General features: G+C 47.9%; 1 protein-coding gene across 7 annotated transcripts in view; it reads left to right on the forward strand.

The window, feature by feature from the left end:
* STK38L (serine/threonine kinase 38 like) overlaps nucleotides 1–22,084 on the forward strand; it is a 492,424-nt gene that overhangs the window by 451,077 nt on the left and 19,263 nt on the right. For all 7 annotated transcript variants that reach the window (XM_085652796.1, XM_085652799.1, XM_085652802.1 and 4 more), the window contains one exon: nucleotides 10,780–10,871. In XM_085652796.1, the coding sequence (XP_085508922.1) occupies nucleotides 10,780–10,871 (92 nt within the window). The remainder of the gene's footprint in view (nucleotides 1–10,779; nucleotides 10,872–22,084) is intronic.

Raw genomic sequence — 22,084 nt, forward strand, 5'->3', positions numbered from 1 at the left:
CGCAAGCCTTTGTAGAAATATCAGACATGGTCAGTTGATGCATCAGTTTTAGGGAAAGGCAGTTGGAAAGATGACCCTCTTTTAGTTCCCTCTCAACTCTTTCATCTAAGCGCGGAAACCACACTTGGTCTCTGAGGGCTCTTTTGGTAGCTACAGTGCCACAATGTCCTTCATGGGCTAGTTCAGTGACCTGTTGTCTTAGGCTCTAAAGTATGAGAATTCTTGAGCTACGCAATACAACACCTTCCTTGTTCACATACAGTTCATCCTCTACATTTTTGAAATTCAACATAATCAGCAAGAGGGCGAACACTCTGTTCGAGGCATATGAGCTGCAGATTACACACTTTTGCATAGATCGCCATCTGGTGTTGGGCCCGGAGGTTTGCAGTTTGTTTTTCCTCTTGGAAAGTCTTTGGAAGTCACGAGGTCGGTGACTCCTCCCTTGGTTCGTATTGCGCATGGGCTTCGGCTCCATCCTCAGATTGTGTTTTTTCCGCCATCGGGCTCGGATGTAATACTTCGTGCTCCGGCTCTGAACATTCCAGTTCGACGATCGAAGCAAATCCTCGCTCTCTGCGGTATTGTTTAGATACTAATCTCCTCATTCACCTTCTTCGACGCACTTTCGATTCCAGTCATCGGTGGCCTTCGGGCCTCTCCAGGCTCCGGCCCCGGCTGATGGAAAGAACTCCATTCAAGAAGTGCCCTCGATGTGGGTCCAAATTCCCCCACACCGATCTTCATGAGATGTGCAACCTCTGCCTCTCCCCTGAACACGAGGCTCGAGACTGTCCCACCTGCAAGTCTTTTAGGTCTAAAAAGACTATTCGAGATCGAAGGGCCAGAAGAAAAATGGCGCACTCCTCGACCTCCATTCCAGTAGACATCCTCGGGGACGACGTCGAAGCTCCGGGACACCAGCACACCGAAGAGGACCTAGTAAGTGCTTCCGAAGCCGACGACTCGGATGTGGAGGACATCACCCCGGCGCAGAGGGTCGTGAGTAAAATACCCCCTCCCACACCCACGCCGACACCCAAAAAGGCTTCGGTCACGCCTTCACCTTCGGGCCTAGGCAAGACCAAAGACACTGCTTCGAACACCCCACCTTCGGGCCCGGTAACGAAGCCAAGCAAGCCTTCCGGCGGCTCGGGCTCGAGCCAGCCTGCCAGCGGTGCCGAAAAACATCCTTCGGCACCGAAGAAAAGATCAGCCTCTACCTCGACACCGAGCTCCACACCAAAGCCCTCTGTGTCGAAACCTAGCCTCTCGGTGCCGACCAAACATCATAAGGCCCTCGGCACCGACACTCCCGCGCCGAGGTCTGTATCGGCACCGAACAAAAAATCGGTGGTCCCTAAAAAGCACGGCACAGACAAGCCAAAGAAGCCGTCGGCCCCGAAAACTTCGGCGCCGACCGAACAACCAGTGTCGCAAGATCTTTTTACACCGGATCCTTTACAAAAGACACTCACCAAGGATCCAAAAACTGGATATTTGGCACTTTCTTCTAAAAAGTGACTTTTGGACAGACCAGCTCCACCTCCACCTCCAAAGAGGAAGGACTGTGCTACCTCCCCTTTCAGAGTGCCTTCTCCGCCTCCTCCACCCTCTCCACCTCTGCCCCCTCCACCTTCTCCACCCCAACCTCATCGCTCTCCGACCCCGTCTCCAGACCATGATGATCAGGGGGACCCATACTACTACCCAGCAGATGTGCCACAAGACCCCACCCCTACAGGATCCCCAGACCCCTGGGATGATTATAATAATCCAGACATTCCAGATGTCCCACGAGGACCTATATCCATCCAGGCCATCACCACCAGAAGACTCACTAGGTTTTCACCACCTACTTCAGAGGGCGGCACATTATCACGGGGTAGTGCTACACACTGACCCAGTAGAGGAAGATTTCCTCCTAGATACCTTTGATACAGCGCATAGGTCTACTGCTATACTACCTATGCTCAAAGGGGTAATAAAACATGCGCCAGAGGTTTTTAAAGACCCAGTCAGGGCTAGGGTCCTAAACCCGCGTATAGAAAAAAAGTACAAAGCGGCCCCTACAGACCCTGCCTACATCAAAGGGCCAGCGCCACTGGATTCCCTAGTGGTATCCACCGCAAGAAAGAGATCAAATTCCCAAGCGTCAGGCAAAGCACCACCACCTGACAAGGAATCAAAGCTCCTAGACGCATCAGGAAAACGCACTGCGTCACAGGCAGCTAACATGTGGCGTATCGCCAACACTCAAGCGCTATTGGCCAGATACGACAGGGCGCATTATGATGAGCTAGAAACCATCATGCACCATCACCCAGAAAAATATAAAAACGGGGCCAATGAACTAATCCAAGAGGGTAAAACCATAACCAATACCTCTATACGCTGTGCCTTAGACGCAACAGACACAGCTTCCAGGGCCATTAACACCAGTGTCCTACTCCGTCGGCACGCTTGGCTGAGAGTGTCCGGCTTTAAACCGGAGGTACAAGCCTCTATATTAAACCACCCGTTCTATCAGGAACATTTATTCGGCCCAAAGATAGATGAGGCCCTCGAGAAGATGAAAAAAGATACAGATACGGCGACATCTATGGGAGCCCTACAGTCACACCCTCCTAGACGCTCCTTTTGCCGCTCTTCCTTTCGTGGCACGGGCATGGGCTACTCCTCAGATACCGCGTCCACGTCTTACAAATCCCCTCCTCAGTCCACCTTCACAAAAGGTTATCAAAGGGGCAGATATAGAGGAAATAACAATAAAGGCAGAGGCAAAACAAGTACTGCCCGCTCTGCCACACCGCCTACCCAATGACTTTCCCCTGCTCCCCCCAGACCATCCCACTCCGGTCGGGGGCAGACTACAAAATTTCCTTCACGTCTCGGAGTCCATCACATCAGACAAGTGGGTGACTCAAATTATTTGTTCAGGGTACTGCCTGGAACTCACATCTACCCCTCCCAACATTCCACCCAGGCAACGCCCAATGTCACAAGAACATTCCATGTTACTAAAGCAGGAGGTGATCTCCCTCCTACAAAAAAACGCAATAGAACAAGTCTCCCACGATCAACAAAATGTAGGAGTCTACTCCCTATATTTTCTGATACCAAAAAGAGACGAGACTCTACGACCTATCTTAGATCTCCGGCCTCTAAACACGTACATACATTCAGACCATTTTCACATGGTAACACTTCAGCAGGTACTTCCGCTCCTCTCCCAGAACGACTTTCTCACCACACTGGACTTGAAAGACGCGTACTTTCACATTCCGGTACTTCATGCTAACAGAAAGTACCTCAGATTTGTAGTGGACGGGCAACACTACCAGTTCAAGGTGCTCCCATTCGGGGTCACAACAGCACCAAGGGTATTCACCAAGTGCCTAGCGGTAGTGGCGGCACACCTCAGAAGACAGCACATTCACGTCTTCCCGTATCTGGACGACTGTCTCATAAAAGCCGCGTCCTACAACCAATGTGTACACCACACCGCCACTACAATCCAGCTACTGCACCAACTAGGCTTCACGGTGAACCACCAAAAGTCCCAGTTAACACCATCCCACATAAAGCAATACCTCGGTGCCACCATAGACACCTCAAAAGCCATTGCCTACCCCAATCCGGCAAGGATCGCAAGCATTCAAGCTTTGCGTCAAAAATTCATACTTCAACACTCTCTCCCAGCAAGAGTGTTTATGCAACTAATAGGGATGATGGCCTCTTGCATTTTTATAGTACCTCATGCAAGACTCCAGATGCGTCCATTCCAAGAGTGCTTAGCGCGCCTATGGAACCAGGCCCAGTGGCAACCGACAGATCTGGTGTTGGTAGACGGTCACACCCATCACTCTCTGCAGTGGTGGAACACCACAAATCTTTCCAGAGGTCGACCGTTCCTGGACCCGGTTCCACAAATAATCCTGACAACAGACGCATCGCCCTCCGGCTAGGGAGCTCATCTTCTACACCTCACAGTGCAGGGCACATGGACGCCGCAACAAAAGTTACTCCACATCAATCATCTGGAGCTACTGGCAATCTTTCTAGCCCTAAAATCCTTTCACACACAGATTTTAGGCAAGGCAGTCCTTATCCGCACGGACAACATGACCGCCATGTACTACATCCAAAAACAAGGCGGCACACACTCTCCACAGCTCTCTCAACTAGCACAGAGCATATGGAGATGGGCAATTCCACACAAAATCTTTCTCCTAGCCCAACATGTCCCAGGAGTCCAGAACACCATGGCAGATCTGCTCAGCAGACAGACGCAGCAGATCCACGAGTGGGAACTTCACCCGCAAGTTCTTCACCCGTTCTTTCAAATGTGGGGGCATCCACAAATAGACCTATTCGCCACCCACGAAAACAAAAAATGCCCAAGCTTCGCCGCCAGATACCCACACCCATCGTCCAAAGGCAATGTGATATGGATGAACTGGTCAGGCAAATTTGCATACGCCTTTCCACCTCTCCCACTAATTCCATTATTGGTGCGAAAGCTACAACAGCACTCCCTCACACTCATTCTAGTAGCTCCAACATGGGCCAGACAACCCTGGTACACCACGCTGCTGGAACTCTCAGTAGTGCCACACCAAAAATTACACCTCTCACCATGCCTCCTAACCCAGAACCATGGAGAGATCAAACACCCGGACCCAGCTCAACTCAACCTTGCGATCTGGCTCCTGAAATCATAGAGTTCAGATACCTTAACCTTCCCCCCGACTGTATGAATGTGCCAAGTGGAAAAGATTTGTTGTTTACTGCCATAACAACACAATCAACCCTCTAGACGCATCCATACAGCACATCATATGCTACTTAGTACATCTACAAAGATGTAACCTAGCATATACATCTATTCGGCTACACCTCGCAGCAATTGCTGCTTACTTACAAAACAGACAGCACCTATCACTTTTCAAAGTGCCTGCCATTAAAGCCTTTATGGAAGGCCTAAAACGCATAATTCCCCCCAGAGTGCCACCCTCACCTGTGTGGAACTTAAATATAGTGCTCACAAGGCTAATGGGACCGCCTTTTGAACCCTTGCATAAATGCGAACTGCAATTCCTCACATGGAAAACAGCTTTCCTGGTAGCCATCACCTCCCTGAGAAGGGTCAGTGAAATACAAGCACTTACTATACAAGAACCTTTTCTCCAAATGCACCCGAACAAGGTTGTTCTCCGTACCAACCCAAAATTCCTACCCAAAGTCATCTCACCCTTTCATCTAAACCAATCGGTAGAATTACCGGGTTTTTTCTCGCAACCTCAAACTGTTGCAGAAAGGGCTCTACACACACTGGATGTTAAAAGGGCCTTACTTTACTACATCCAGAGAACACAAACTTTCAGAAAGACAAAGCAACTGTTTGTCTCTTTCTCTCCACCTCATAAAGGCAACCCCATCTCTAAATCAGGGATAGCTAGGTGGATTGTAAAATGCATACAGATTTGCTACCACAAAGCAAAACGCACGCTATCTGTTCCCCCTAAAGCCCACTCTACAAGAAAGATAGGGGCTTCTATGGCTTTTCTAGGGAACATCCCATTAGATGATATCTGCAAGGCAGCTACATGGTCAACACCGCACACTTTCACTAAACACTACTGTGTAGATGTGCAAACCAAGCAACAAGCTAGTGTGGGCCAGGCTGTACTGAAAACACTATTTCAAACCACTGCAACAGATACCGGTGGTCGCCGCTAAGGTTGGGAGCTGCTATATAGTCTATGCAAAAGTGTGTAATCTGCAGCTCATATGCCTCGAACGGAATATGCTACTTACCAGTATGCATCTGTTCTTGGCATGTAGAGCTGCAGATCTACACACGCCTCCCCGGCTACCTGTATCTGTTCCAGTCTATCTTATTTAGATACAACACACATGGGTTTCTTCACTGTGATTACTACGCTCCATCTTTCCCTGTTGGCGAAAAACAATCTGAGGATGGAGCCAAAGCCCATGTGCAATACGAACCAAGGGAGGAGTCACCGACCTCGTGACTTCCAAAGACTTTCCAAGAGGAAAAACAAACTGCAAACATCCAGGCCCAACACCAGATGGCGATCTATGCAGCTCTACATGCCAAGAACAGATGCATACTGGTAAGTAGCATATTCCTTCTCCAGGTTTGAATTAGAGTGAGGTATTTGATGATAAACATCTTCTTGTCAGCATTAGTGGCATCAGTTTTTTGTTTGATATCGCCACTAGCGTTCTGGACAACACAATGAAGTTGATGAACTCCTCCGCTGTTTTGGATGTCGAACTATGATGATGTAGCGGTACGGTTTTGGTCTTTACCCAGCTTGTCTACAATAGCATAATAGTACTCTTGCAGTCTCAAACAGTACCTTTCAATGCGACGAGGGGGTATATTGGCTTTCGGATTTCCAAATATGGTGATTAATACTTGGTGGTCTGTTATGATAGTGAAACGCTTTCCATGCAAAAACACATGACAATGTTTGCAGGCCTACACTACAGCAAAGACTTTCCTTCTCTAGCTGAGAATTGTGTCAGACTGGCATAGGGCACATTGTATTTTAGAGCATTCGGATGACCATTATGTTGAGCAAGGATTGTCCCCAGCCCCACCGGGCTTGCATCCACAATGATCTTAGTCTGTAGTTTGGGGTCAAAGTAGGGCATTTCTGTTGCATTCTCAGTTGCATGTTTTATTCTTTTGAAGCTTGGATCACATTCAACAGATCATTGGAACGGACATTTCTTTTTGTCAACTCTCTCAATGTGGCACTTACAGTAGCAAAATCACGACTGTACCTTGCGAAATAACTGGCCATGCCTAAAAAGGATCGCAGCATGGTGGCATCTTGCGGGGGGCATGTTGCTGATGGTGCTTTCTCTTTATCAGGTTCAGGAATCATTTCCCCATTAGAAAATATGCATCCAAATAATTTAAGTTTGGTCTTGTGAAACTCACACTTTGCTGCGTTCAGAGTGAGACAGACCTGCACCAACAAGTAATTGCCACACTTGTGTAGAAGCCTTATCACACTCCTTTTGCCTGGCTCCAAATACCACTTTAGTTAAACGCATGTGTGAAAGGTTGAATTATTAACAATACATCATCCTGAAATATTCGTGCAGCTGGCAAAACTCAACCTTTTGTATCTTAACAAACCAACATGAGCTGGAAAAGTAGTGATGTACCTGCAATTCTTTTCTAACTCAAGTTGATGATATCCCTTGTTCAGGTCAAGACAGCAGAAAGCTTTGGCAATGTTCAGTTTTATGATCCTATCCACTATGTGTGGACCAGGATGTATTCCTCTCTTGTTTGTTTTGTTGGTCTGGCGCATATCAACACAGATAAGCATGGAACCCTCACTGTAATTTTTTGGCACCAGTGGAGTACTCGATGTTCTTCAACAACGTTTCTAGTTCTTTCTCAACTGCTTCTTGCAAGTGGAAAGCAACTCTGCTGTGCCTCTAGGCAATAGAGCGAACGTCCTCATTGATGTGAAGTAGCACTTTCAAAGTTTTGAGCATGCCCAGATCGTGAAATAATGATGGGAACTGACCTACAACTCCAAACTGAGTGTGGCAGTTGTAATTGATGGATATCAGTCTCATGTCAGCAGTGGTGGTAAAGATGAGAAGGCAAACAATGAATGAAGCTACTTGAAGAACATGAATTGGCGCTTGCACTGATAGTGCTTTATGTTTCAAAGTCGCTGTGAATGAATCTGCAACGGTTTAGAAGTTGCCCACTTGTATACTTTCATGTTTAACGGGTTGAGACACGGCACAGGAGTAAGACTGTTGAATCTTTCGACTGGCATGTTGGTAATAAAGTTTATGAAGCAGCCGTTGACCTTTATTGTGATCTTGGGGCAGTGTCCAAAGGAGTTATGTTTCAATTGTTCTTTCGCTTGGTGGTTTGCCTTTGTCATTCGTTCTTCCTTGTAAGCAGCCAGGCCTACATGTGCCATCGTTCATTGGTCAATGCCATCAGCCCACATCCATCCCCTTCACTGGTGTTCGATAATGACGTTGATGAGCCCCTGTAGGATAAACTTGACGACGATCGACTTTGTCTGGCATCTGTGTCATAACTGATGTGGCTTCTTTACTTTGTGGGTGTCGTGAAAATGCTTATGGAACTTTCTGGCATTGATTTTCTTTTCTCACTGTGACGTCGTAAGTTTCTCATTCACTTTGCAAACCGCTAGGAATTGGTTCTCCTTACCGCAGCTTTTGCACATTTATCCTATGCCTAGACATTTGTTTTCATGTGGAAATGAAAACCCACAAACTTTTTTTCTTTGTAGACTGCGACTTACATGAGTCTACTAGGTGTTTGTTCTTACTCTTCACAGCCAACACTGATTCACTTTTTGCTTTTCCAGCTTCCATGTCAGCAGCTTGTCGATCCGCTCCGTCTTTGGCCCTGGTGGCCGTTAGTACCTTCTCTAAGCTGAGCATCTCTCACAACATGCATCTTCAGAAGGAGTCTGAAAGACAGACATTGATAACTCTGAGACTTATGGCTTCTTCATCATTAAATTAATTAAACTTGGAGTCTTTCAACAAACACACCCATCTTTTCGCCAGTTTGCTGTTGTGCTTGATTGATAATGTACTTTTCATAGTCTACGTTTGGCATCGGTTTGAACTTCGCTCCCAATGCAGCTTTGATTGGGCGGTAACTGCCATCAGCTTGTGATATTTTCTTTATCACACATTTCACTCCATCACTGATCGTATACTTCTTCTAGGGCATCTATGAAATCATCAAATATCTCAATCCATGCAGTCCATCTGTCGGCAATATTTTGCATCTTCGCTGTGTCTAATGGTGTTTTCAGAAACACAGCGGCATTGTACTTGCGCTCTTTTCTACTGCTGCTGTTGAGAGTATATGCTGTTCAGGTGACAGCAGTTGCCGTTCTGGGACAGTACCTTCTGCAAGCGGTGGCCATTTGCTTGTACTTGGGTCGTCAAGCCCGATCAGAGGTCGTAAGGTGTCAGCCTGTTTTTCGGTAAGTGACGGTTTCGTCTCGTATTTGTTCATCACTTCTTTCAGCTTTCTGCATCATACCTGGTTGTGGCTGCCTTTAGCGCTTCGCTTTGTATCGATGATGGCTGTGTTAGGCTGTGACGCAGTATCTCTTCTTTTGGCCTTAACAGTGTGTGTCTGGTGGACGTTCGAAAGTTCTCTTCTACAGGGCCGTCAACTTTTTCAAAGGCCGCATAGAGTGGGGCTTTGATTCCACACACGCCAACTTTGAACAGCTTCTCATCGAAATTGTGCGCACATGGCACACACATGATATGTTTGCAGTAGAATTGCAAACTTCCAGGGATAGCAGATAATCTATTGGAAGGCTAAAACATCTTTTTTCCTTATCTGCACATCTGCATCTAGTCATAACTATTTACAGGACATCAATTGAAAGATGGGTTGCTTGAAAAATTCAAAATGGTTATGCATGGGCAAATTGAACTCTTAAAGCTAAAACACATGCTCAATATGCTAATAAGAAGGGAGCAACAGTGGCGTTTTGGGAAAAAATTCCATTAGCTGAAATTTTAAGAGCTGCAACATGAACATTGGTCCATCGGTATATAGGAACACCTATTAAACCAGAACGTTTGCCTAACGTGGACTGTGTAAGTGGCCAGCTTTGCACCACCTCCCTCTGGCGTGCTTGTTATGCGTTAGTTTGAGGCTCTGTGTCTAGCATTTCTACCCCGCCTGTTGTAGAAAATTATGTACATTGGTCCATCTGTATAGAAGTCAGAAAAAGTTGGTTAGATAGCTCTAAAGGCATATGATTGGTTCAGCTTCTTTCTGCCAGCCATCACTTTGAAAGAGGGTGATGCTTTACAGTCCTAACACACCATGTGTATCATCAACATGCATGCTGCAAACGGAATACGTTGTTTGCCTGTAACTATCAGTTTGACACTTGTTTGATTTTGGATTTATTTGTGATGGAAAACTGCTTAATATAAGCTTGTATGATATTCATATTTTGAGCATGTACATACCTATTCCAGTGGAGGAAGATCTCTGTCCCTGTTTATCGTGGGTTTGGGGGCATGACCAAAAGTGATTCAACACACTTTAAAAACGAAAACTAAAGACTTCTAAAGAAAAACATGTTCAAATATTTCAAACCCGATACTAAAGGGAAGGAAGGTGTGCAGCATATCAATCTACAGTCAAACAAGCTGCAAACTATTTTGCTAACTAGCAGTTTTCTTTTTTCATACCTTATTCTTTGTACCATTATTTTGCACGTTGTAAGCTGCCTTATCATGTATTGTCTGTAGCATCAATTTGCAAACACTCAGAACAGAATCAGCATTCTTTACTGATCTATTTCAGAAACCTTGTCTTTTCGGTGTCTGTCAAAGGGATGAGCAAATCAATCATTAGTGGCTGTAATGGGAACCTTTGACACTTTTTTCTAAAAAAAAAATCTGTTTCTTTTTTAGAAGAGGTTAAACTACTCTGATATAAGCCATTGCAGAATATTCTAAAATGTGCATGTCCCATCTGTTTTGGTAAGGACTGTACATAGTATGCGGACATATCTTTAGGCTTCCAGTGTTATCATTTCTTAAAAGTAACTGGAGTACAAACTGAAAATGTAATTCTTACCCTGATTGACCGCTCTAGTTAGGTTAGACGGGTTATATCGTTATGATACATCCTAAGTGATGTATTTTCCTGTTGTTCAGATGGTGATTTCTATCTTTTTTTATTTGCAGAGAGAGACCAGCAGCAATTCCTATAGAAATTAAAAGCATTGATGACACTTCTAATTTCGATGAATTTCCAGAATCTGATATTTTACAACCAGGTGAGCTCATGACGAGAAGTAAAGAACTATTATTTGTTGTTTGGAAATTAACTGATCTAAGATATGCGTTTTCCTAATCCTATCATTAGATGCTGATAGTCTGTTCAATGACCAAGGGCACAATTAAGTTGAGGGCCATGCTTGTTGAAATACTTAAATGCCCAGATAGCCCATGACAACAAGAACACCACTGAAGATAACATGGAAGACTAATTAAATCCTTGAATTTTTTTTTAATCTCTGGACAAAATCTACAGCTGAACAAGACAGCAAGGGTGGTTCTCACCAAAATGGTGATGTTACCCTGAATGCTTTAATATTTCAAAAACTTTCCATTTATTATTCCAGCTGCCCATTTAAGGGATTGAGACTCTCTACTCATGACACCGATATTTAACAAGGGAACACACATTTGTACCAAATACACATAAATTACGAGCATCGAGAGAGTGCCTGGGAGTCCAAAATTATCAATGTTATCATCTACCAGCTCACCTGCAGTGAAGTAGCTAACTGAAATGCTGCTGAAACAGAATGTGCATGGCAGCAAATGGGTAAATTTGGAATCCTGAACCTCCTGTTCCAAAAAAAAGAGAGGGTAATACAATTTCCAATGCTTGTGTTTGCTGTAATACAAACCTGGGAAATGTTCCTGCACATGTGTAAGCAGCATGCAGTATATCCCCCCAGTATAGCTATCAGACTATCAATGTTAATGAGCATTAGTGGGAAACAGACCGTCCAGATGAAAGCAATATGACCTCGTCACAGTGCAAGTCCTGTACAAAACGGAGAAACTGAAAACATTTTCAGACATACTAGCTCACTCGTACCATATGGCAGTCCTGTTGGTGCATTGCATGAGAAATGGGGCCCCTGCAATTTTGAATTCGAGAAGGTCTACACATTACACACCAGACTGGCTATGGGAAATGGACAAAGGCTATCGTACAAATGTGTAGTGCTGTGCCTCATCTCTCAAAAGAGGAAGCGAGACTCCATTGTTTGGACTCAAAGAGAGAATTCAGGTTTTACATTGATCTCACCAAGAAACATTGGGTGGACAATCAGCGTTTTCTGGGGTTTGCTGGGGCAAAGAAAGGAAAGGCAGTGCAGAAGCGGATCATCTCTCAATCGAATGATGCTCTGCATCAACATATGCTATTCATTGGCCAATAAGCAGCCTACAAAAGGCCTGAGGGCTCATTCCACCAGAGCTAAAGTTCCTACCACTGCATTTGGCATGCAGAGGACCTGTCCAGGAAATTTATCAGGCAGCTACGTGGGTGTTGGTGCACACGTTCACGAAACAATATTGCCTAAACAGTTGGGTCTTTTAAGATTGGCATTTTGCCCACTCTGTTCTGCAAGACTTTCTGGTGTGAGTCAGTTCCAACCAACCACCGTGTGTGGTGCTACTGTGGGATCTATTCACAAGGTGAGGAATCTGCAGTTAGAAGTATCCATCAGAAAAACATGACACTTACCTTCGGTAATGCTTTTTCTGGTGGCTACTCTAACAGCAGATTTCTCACTGACCCGCCAACCTCGCAGTTCTGTAGGTGAACTGCTGCTGAACTCTGTGTATGAGGTTGTGGACTAGCCTAAGAAAGCAACTAACCTCAGTGGCACTTATTTGCAGATCCGCTCGTCAGTACGGAGTGGCACAATATCAGCACAGAGCCCCAGGACACCTCCTACCGGCACGCAGGAATCCTGCTTTGAAGTTTCCGTATCTGGTCTGATTCCTGGGGAATATTCACAATGTTAGTGTACCCACCATAGTATTACTGATGGTAAGCAGCCTGTTTTTCGGGGCAGGTTTAGGTGTTGAACATACCAGCAAGTGACTCAAGAACAGAAGTTCCCCATCACTTAACATCGATAAGGGTAGAATCTGACCATTCCTCAAGGAACGGATCAACAGCAACTCTGACAAGAGGATACAGAACACTAATACTGCATAGTGGTCTTGAAGCCACTGCCCAAAATAAAGCCAAGGACACATAGCAAATTAGATCTACTACACCGCAGATTAGCTGCATTAAAAGGCAATAGAAATAATTCTCGAAAGAGGAAAGGGAAAAGGAGTGTACTCACTGCGTTCTTACCCAAAACCAGACAAGTCCATCTTAGGCCGCGGGCCCTCAACAGATTCATCAAGATGCAAAAGTTTCAGGTGACAACTCTACAGGCGGTTACCCCACATCTGCAAAGAGGGGATTACTTAGCAGCAACAGCCCGCAAAGATGCTTACCTCCATGCATTAATAAATGACAGACAAAAGAATTTCATTCACTCTTACCTTTTGAGATAAAATCATCTCCCATGGTGGTCACAAAATGTCTTGTAGCAGTAGCACACTCAAGGAGCAAAGAAGTCAATGTTTATCCTTACCTAAATGATTGGTTGGTAAGGCAAAGTCGTTCAAACAGGTCTACAGCACATTATAAAGACAGTAATGGAAATGTTATACGGGGTGGGGTTCTCCATAAACTAGGAAAAATAATTCCCAACACTGTTATGGGAAAAGACACTCCTAGGGGCCAGGCTGAATTCCAAAAAAGAGAAAGCATTCCCTGTCAAAGAGAATCCTAGTATAAACCGAGCAGATTCACCTTTTTCCAGATGGGGATATCCTTTGACATGGAGGATGGTGGGGAAGGTAATGGGCATGATGGTATCCTGCATACTACTCATACCAAATCCCAGGCTGCACAGGAGGTCATTACAGGAGTGGCTACAGAGACATTAGTCACTAGGAATTGGCAAGATGTGGTTATCACAGAGTACAGCGGTGGAACAGGACATAGTGGTGGAACCGTAGGAACATCACAATAGGCAGATCTTTCAAACAACTGATTTGCTTAATCACCATAATGACAGATGCATCTCACATAGGGAAATTGAATGCCAGGGGTCTTTGGAACCCAGAGAAGGCAAAAAACACATACATGTTTTGGAACTCAAGACTGTTTTCCTAACCTTTAAAGCCGTTAAGTCACCAATCAAGTGGAAGTTAGAACAGGCTCTCACAACAAAAATGTTCTTCCTCAACAGAAGGGTGAGGTTGGGCAATATCTTGCATGCTATCCAGACTAACATAGGACATATGGACAAGGGCCATAAAGAGACACATATCAATAGCAGTGATTCACCCACCAGGCCTGAATTATACTTTGTGCCCTGAGGCACAACTGGCGTGTGAGGCCGCTTTGAGCACCCCAGGGGCACAATGGTATTAAAGTAGGGGCCACAGACGCTTATGTTGCCCCGTCTGTAATACAGATGGCGCTGGTGCAAGATGTGCACAACCGCTATCATGAGAGGGCATTCCCCTTATTCGCATGGGAGTGTTGACACATACAAAGGAGGGAATCACCTTGCCTCTGCCGCACCATATCACCAAAATGGGTGCAGAGGTAAAAGTGTGCCTCCTTAAGGCAACCCTCTGGGGTGTAGGATGAGGTGAGGGGATATGGAGTTTCCGACATCCCCCCTGCAGGCGGGTGCAGTCACTCACTGCATCCAGCTCAAAGGGATCTCTAATCCCCCATTAAAAACACAGATCAGCTTTTAAGCAGCTACTCTGTATTTCACTTGAATGCCCTGCCCCTAGGGCAGCGCGATTTTGCAGCTGACCTGGGGGCAGTGCATTCAAGTGAAATATGGCATACTTTCCTTCTTCCTTTTGAAAGGTGCGCCATGGCGCAAGCAAGAAAAGTGCACCATAGCCACAATATGGCCCCCGGAGTAAACGACACAGGAGCTTCCCCCCCCCGGTGATATAGGAGACTTGCTAGTGTCCCATGCATGGTGGCACATGCATGCTCAGTGGGACCTGAAGTTCCAATGGACACAGCATTGAGGGAATCTCACCAACCTGGTTTTGATCTCAGAGGGCACTGCGAGAAACCTATAGTGGGGGCTAACTGACAGCGATTGGTTCAATGGCAGACCCCTCTTCCTTCCCCACCCAGATCTCACAGTAGTGAAGGATGCGTCCCTTCTGGGATGGGGAAGTCATCTGGGGGAGGTGGAGATCAGAGGACTCTGGTCTCCGGCGGAAGCCAAGCTCCATATCAATTTATTGGAGCTTCAGGCGATCTGACTGGCACTGGAAGCCTTTTTGCTGTCAATAAAGGGAGGGCTCGTACTGGTGTTCACTGACACTACTGCCATGTGGTACTGCAACAAACCGGGCAGAGTAGTGTCATGGACTCTGTCAAGAGGACCCCTGCGTCTCTAGGCTTGGCTGGAACGACAGGGCCTTTCCCTGGTAGTTCAACACCTGGCCAGTTCTTTGAACGCCAGGGTAGACGAGTTCAGCCGAAGCTGCCTTGCGGATCACAAATAGTCTCCATCCGTAGATGGCACAGGGTTTCTTTCAGCGGTGGGATAGCTTTGGTTAGATCAGTTCACCTTCAAAGAAAGCGCTCAATGTCAGCAGTTTTGCGTGTTGGAGTTCCCAAGGCGGCTCTCGTTCGGCTACGCTTTTTGCCACGAGTGAAGCTCAGGCCGCCTAAACACCTTTCTGTCCATACCACTCCTGTCCAGAGTGCTCAAGAAGATCAGGAGCAACTGGGGGCAAGTTATTCTTGTGGCTGCGGATTGGGCAGGGAGAGTTTGGTATCCCGAGCTTAGACAAGAGCATCGATCCTCCGATCAGGTCTTCCCTTCTGGAGGATCTTCTGTCACAGCAGCAGAGGAAAGTTCTCCACCCAAACCTGTCCACTCTCTGCCTCCTTGCTTGGAGATTGAGTGGCGACAGTTGACAGCTTTTGACCTCCCTCTCGAAGTCTGTGAGGTTATTTTGGCAGCCAGGCAACCCTCCACAAAATCGGTATCCGCCCACCGATGGAACAAATTTTGTTAATATTGTACAGATCGGTCTATCGACGTGCCTATTTGCTCCTTTATCTGAAGTCCTTCTGTTTACTCTCTTTGGCCCAGCAGGGCTCTGCTCTGGGCGCATTTAAGGGCAATCTTTGAGCCCTTTCCCTTTTTTCTTTGACTGCCTGATCAGCCTTCTCTTTTCAAATCACCTCTAATGCAGAGGTTCTTGAAGGGGGTAACCCACTTGTTTTCTTCTTCACCTTTTATTATGCCACAGTGGGACCTTAATTTGGTTCTCATCTTTCTGATGTGTGCACTGTTTGAGCCGCTGCACAACTGCCCTCTGAGGTTGCTCAATATCAAAACAGCTTTTTTTTGTTTATTCTTTTTATTGAATTTTTCAGCAATCAAATAATCAATGGGACAAAAAAGAAAGGGGGAATAGGGAACAAATGAAAAGGGATACAATCAATTGAATTACCGCCATTTTGGTTGTGTCAACAGCTCTCATTAGTTACATGTGTACTTTGTCACGGTTCTAGTCCACTTTTTGTATTAACAATACGTTGATTTGGCCACTCATGTGGCACAGCACTTGAGCATTTCTGCTACTATCCCGTGATACACTCCCACCAACGTATTTTATTTTAGTTACTATTATAACACATCGAATGTAACTACCCCATGACCATCAGGCCTAATATACCTATTCCCCTGCAGTTCTGAGCCAATTGACAAATGGATCCCATATATCTTTAGGGCGGGAAAGGGTCGGTATCAATTCCCAATAGTGGGACAATTGGTCTTTGCAGTATGTAGTGTCCCGCTGCCATGCCTTTACAGTCGGGGTTGTCTTTTTCCAGTGCGTAGCCACCGATCTCTTGTTCAGCAGCATTGCCGTTAATTTACTCACTGCCTTTGGGGTACTTTGTACATAACGTAACAAGGCCACCAACGGGTTGTACGGTACCGCTTGTTCTGTCATGCTCTCTATATGGAACAGTGCAGCCCGCCAGAAGACAGCAATTGGCCGACATTCCCAAGCAAGATGTAGAAAGGTTGCCTGGGGAGCTCCACATCTCCAGCAGTGTATGTCAGGGTGTATTGCCATGCGATGCGGCTGCGTCGGTGTGCGATATATTCGACGTAAATACTTGAAGTGAATGAGCATCATTCAGTAGTTTGAAGATAGGTGTTCTAGCTGTTTACAGCAAAATAGCCACTGCTGGTCAGTTATGTCGGTCCCCATCTCCCAGGCCTTTCGTGACTGTGGAACAGTGATCGGGGACTCTGAGTAGTGGTATATAGTCGTGTGATCAATTTGCGGGCAGTGGGGCTGTGATAATGTGTTCTAGTGTGGGAAACGCCGGGGGGGGGGGGCCTTGGGGATTGTTGTATCTGGCTCTGCACGCTGCTCTGATTCGGTAATATAAAAGCATATCTAGCGCTGAGCATTGTGATGAGCTACACATTTGTTGTAGTGTGAGGAACTTGCCTTCGGGAAACAGATCTTCCCCGATCGTGATTTTATGCGTTTGTATTCTAAGTTTAGCAGTGCCTTCCAGCAGGGGTGGGATTAGGGAGTTCCCTGTTATGGGCTTAGATGGCGCATACAGCACTGTTTGGTTTGCCTTTCTAGCCAGTCTCTTCCAGGCCCATCTCAAAATTTCGGTCGTATCTATTTCGCTATTATGTCTCTTGAAGGGTTCGTATGGGGCTGTTTGCATCAAAACCGCTTTCTTGGTCGCAATAATCTCTGCCAGGAGGGTAAGTGAACTGCAGGCACTGTCTTCTCAGCCTCATTACCTGATTGTCTTTCCAAACAAAGAGGAGCTCTGCACAAGGGCATCTTTCCTGCCTTAGGCGGGAACACCCTTTATATGGGGTAATCGATTACTCTACCCACCTTCTATGCACCTCCACACCTTTCCAAGGACGAGGAGCGTCTCCATTGTCTGGACCCAAAAAGAGCGTTCTCGTTCTACCTCGATCGAACCAGAGAGTTCCAGGTGGATGACCAACTCTTTATAGGGAGCATGGGTGGAAAGAAAGATAGGGCGTGCTGTCCAAAAGAGGACTATATCCCGCTGGGTTACCTCTGTATTAAAATCTGTTACGCCTTAGCGAAGAAACATCACCCTGAAAGGCTTAGAACCCTTTCCACCAGGGCAATAACAGCCACCACAGCTCTTCAGCTTGGTGTTCCCATTTCTGATACTTGCCAAGCAGCCACGTGGATATCACTGCACACGTTCGACAGACACTGTTGCCTAGATTCAGAGGTTCGCAGAGAAGGCCGGTTCGGTTATGTTTTGCAGGATTTTCTGGTCTAAACCTTTCTGCAGTCCCTCCAGGGATGATCATGCTTGGGTATCTCTTCAACGGTAAGGAGGCTGCACCCAGGTGTCTCTATCTAATTTACTTACCTTCGGTAATGCCTTATCTGGTAGAGACATGATCTAGCGGCAGATTTCTTACCGACTCACCCATCCTCCCTGTACCGTGAAATTGCTTTAAGTGTCAGGGATACTCCCCTTCAGGGCTCTAGCTGTTCATTTTTTAACACACCATGGTCAGTCACTTCATGGCTTCGAGCTTCTTGCATGGAAAGTAGTGAAAAGTACTGACGTCAGCTCGCCGGAGTGGCGGATATATTATCTGAAAGAGACCATTAGTTAAAGATTCCTTACCTTAGAATTATCCCCAAACGTCAGACTGGATCCAGAGAATTTTCTTCGTAGCAGTACCCCTGCGCGTCGGTTGTGACGTCGGTCGACTCCGTGTTCGTCGTGGTCACCGGACCGGTATGACGTCGCAGTGTCTACCTGTGCACCGACGTCTGTTCTTCCTTTTCCTAGTCAGCCAGCGCACATCCGGGGGAGTGTGCCCGTAGTCACTTCTTGACTAACGCTTTTGTTGACATCTTTTTTGTGTCTAACGACTCCTGGTGCACAAGGGATGTCCAGCCGTGTGCCTGGTTTCAAGCCCTGTGACTCCTGTCACAATTTAATGTTGGTAACCGATCCGCACCTCGTTTACCTTTTGGTGCCTGGAGCACGACCACGAACCAAACTCGTGCTCTGACTGTCGGTCCCTGAATCCGAAGTTTGCGGGAGCGATCCCGAAAGCTTTTGGAGGCTCGGCAGTCTGCTCCATGTCGTTCGAGGTCCGGGTCGAGGGAAAGGACGCGGTACCGGTCGCAGAGTCATCACCATTCGTCATCGAAGTCTTCGCACTCATCGGGTAAGTCAAAGCACAAGAACAAGGTAAAAGAAGCATCGTCACTCTTTGCTTTCTCCCCGTACGTCGGCTGATGCGATGCGGGACTCGGAGCATCGCCGGTCTCCGGAGCCTGCTGGGATTGCTCAACGCTTCCCTTCCGGAAGCCTCCCCTGCCCAGCTTCGTGCCTTTTACGAAGCCCTCCACTCCATCTTTGTGCAACCAGACTCCGCCAGTGCGCCTTTGGCCCTGCGGACTCGGCTGGGGGTCTAGGCCTTCGATGCTGACGGCTCCGGCCTCGGCGCCGCAGGGCCCCGATGGATCCAGGCCTGGATCCGGATTACCGCCGGTCGACCTCACGGTACCTTCCCTGTGCCGATTCCAGTGGCGATGCCTCCAACGCCTGCGTGCCCCCAGCCGGCGTCGACCCCAGCCTTACCCCTGACTTGGACACCGCGCCGGACAGACGTTGGTACTTGCGCCAGAGGGTACTTTTGTACCGCTGTTCATCTCTGGCGTACCCTACCGCCCGGAGTGGCGGCCAGTAGAGGGTGAGGAGGACTGGGAGGGGTCTGGTAACCCTCTAGTAGACCAACTTGTGGAGCCGGACTAGTGAGAGGAGTTGAGTGATGCCAGTGGTCTGGATATCTCCCCAGACCTTGGTATGCTTTATCCCCCTACCGTGGCTACGGAGGAGGGAGACTCCTACGTTGTGGTGTTGCGTAGGGTGGCTGAGGCCTTGGGCCTTGAGCTTCCTATGGTGGCAGTCAGGACTAACCTCCTGACTGATGTGCTTCAGTCGGCAGCGGCCTCTACGTCTCCCCTGCTGCCTTTGAATGAGGCTCTCACTGACTTACTTCTGGGCCTTTGGTCCAAGCACAGCACAGGGGCTCCTGTGTATAGGATGATTGCCCGACGCCACCGTCCGGCTGACCCACTTTTCCTCTCCCAACATCCTACCCCCGAGAGCTTGGTGGTCCAAGCCTCAACATCCAAAGGTGCATTACCTACTGCTCCCTCAGATAGAGAATCAAAAAAGCTGGACTATCATGGGAAGAAGATGTTTTCTTCCGCCAGCTTAGGACTGAGGTCTGTGAACACCGCATGTCTCTTGGGCTGTTACACACACTCTGTGTGGGACACAGTTGCACAGTGCCTGGAGGAGGCCCGGGCCCTGCACACCCGGGCTGTCGCTGAGGGTAGAGACACAGCAAAGTTTACCATCCAGCGTTGGTAGATACCTCCAACTCGCTAGGTAGAATTATTTCAACGTCAGTAGCCCGAACCTTTTGGAATGCCCTTTGATGGCTGTCACCTGTTTGGCGACTAGGCGGACAACGCGATCGAGCGTTTCAAAGACTCTACGCTACGGCCAGATCCTTGGGCCTTGCTTCCACCTCTTGTCCCATGCAGTTTGCCTTTCACCCCTTTTGTGGCTACGGAAGGGGTGCCCCACCATGCTCCAGCCACAGGCCTGCGCAAGCTACCAGAGACTGCGTGGCCGGGGACGTGGGACCCAACGTCGTGGGTCTTGGGGACAGTGTGCGGGCCAGTCCATCAATGCCCCCCCCCCCCCCCCACCCCCCCTGCAGCAACCTCCAAGCCTTCCTAGACCGACTTTTCAGGGCCACCAGTTGCCAGTGTGCGGCAGGATCCACCATCACCTCTCCCGCTGGCACAACATCACGTCGGACAGGTGAGTTTTGCAGATAGTCCGAAGGGGCTACTCCCTCCTCTTCGAAACTACACCTCCCTCCATGCCACCAACACTCCATCCATTGTCGGAGAATCATTTGGCCCTTACGGATCTCCTGGCCAAGGGAGCTATCGAACGCGTCCCTGTGCCAGAAGTAGGTCGTGGTTGCTACTCTCATTACTTCCTGGTACCCAAGAAGGACAAAGGACTGAATCCTATCTTAGACCTCAGGGATGTCAACCGCTTCATCCGGAATGAGAAGTTCAAGATGTTAACTTTGGCTCAGGTCTGGTCTGCCCTCGACCATGGAGACTGGATGGTAGCGTTGGACTTGCAGGACGCTTACTTTCACATCCCCGTCTTGCCTGCCCACCGGCATTACCTACGGTTCACGGTAGGCCACGAGCATTTTCAGTTCATCGTGCTCCCCCTTGGCCTTACCAGCACCCCTAAGGTGTTCACGAAAGTGATGCCGGTGGTCACAGCTCATCTCTGCAGATCAGGGGTTCCAATCTTCCCCTATCTCGACAACTGGTTTTTGAAGGCAGGCTCGCCCCAAGCTGTCGTCTCCCACCTCCAGACTACGGCGGACCTCCTGTATTCGATGGGGTTCACTATCAACGTGTCGAAGTCTCTGAAGCTCCTTTTCATCTGAGCAGTTCTCGACATAGCGCACTTTACGGTTTCTCCTCCCGACCAGCGAGTCTGGGATATCTGGGCTATGATACCCATGTTTCATCCTCTAGCCCAGATTTCGGTTAGCATGACCCTGAGACTGCTGGGCCTCCTGCATCCTGCTGATGGATCATGCCAGATGGCATATGTGGGCTCTGCAGTGGGACCTGAAGTTCCAGTGGGCGCAGCATCACGGGTATCTTTCCGATGTCGGCCAGTTCTCATGGGGGAGGCGGGCACTCTAAGTCCATTGCAGTGGTGTCGAACGAACCAGGATTGGGTCAGCGGCAGATCCTGTCCCTTCCCCAACCAGAGTTCACAGTAGTGATGGATGCATCACTTCTGGGATGGGGCGGCCACAAGGCGGAGGCGGAGATCAGAGGCCTCTGGTCTCCAGCGGAGTCAAGGCTCCACATCAACCTTCTGGAGCTCCGGGCAATTCATCTTGCGCTGAAGGCATTCCTTCCCTCTGTCAAAGGAAGAGTAGTGCAGGTGTTCACGTACAATACCACCGCCATGTGGTACTGCAACAAACAGGGCAGGGTGGGGTCGTGGACCTGATGTCAAGAGGCTCTTCACCTTTGGATATGGCTGGAACATCAGGGCATATCCCTGGTGGTTCAACACCTGGCAGGTTCCCTGAACACCAGGGTGGACAAACTCAGCTGCCAGTGCATGATAGATCACATATGGCATCTTCACTCGGAGGTGGTGCATGTTCTCTTTCAGCAGTGGGGAGAGCCTTGGTTAGATGTATTCACCACTGAAGAGAACGGGCAATCTCAA

This window comes from Triturus cristatus, chromosome 4_1 (genome assembly GCF_964204655.1).
Source record: "Triturus cristatus chromosome 4_1, aTriCri1.1, whole genome shotgun sequence".
Lineage (NCBI taxonomy): Eukaryota > Metazoa > Chordata > Amphibia > Caudata > Salamandridae > Triturus > Triturus cristatus.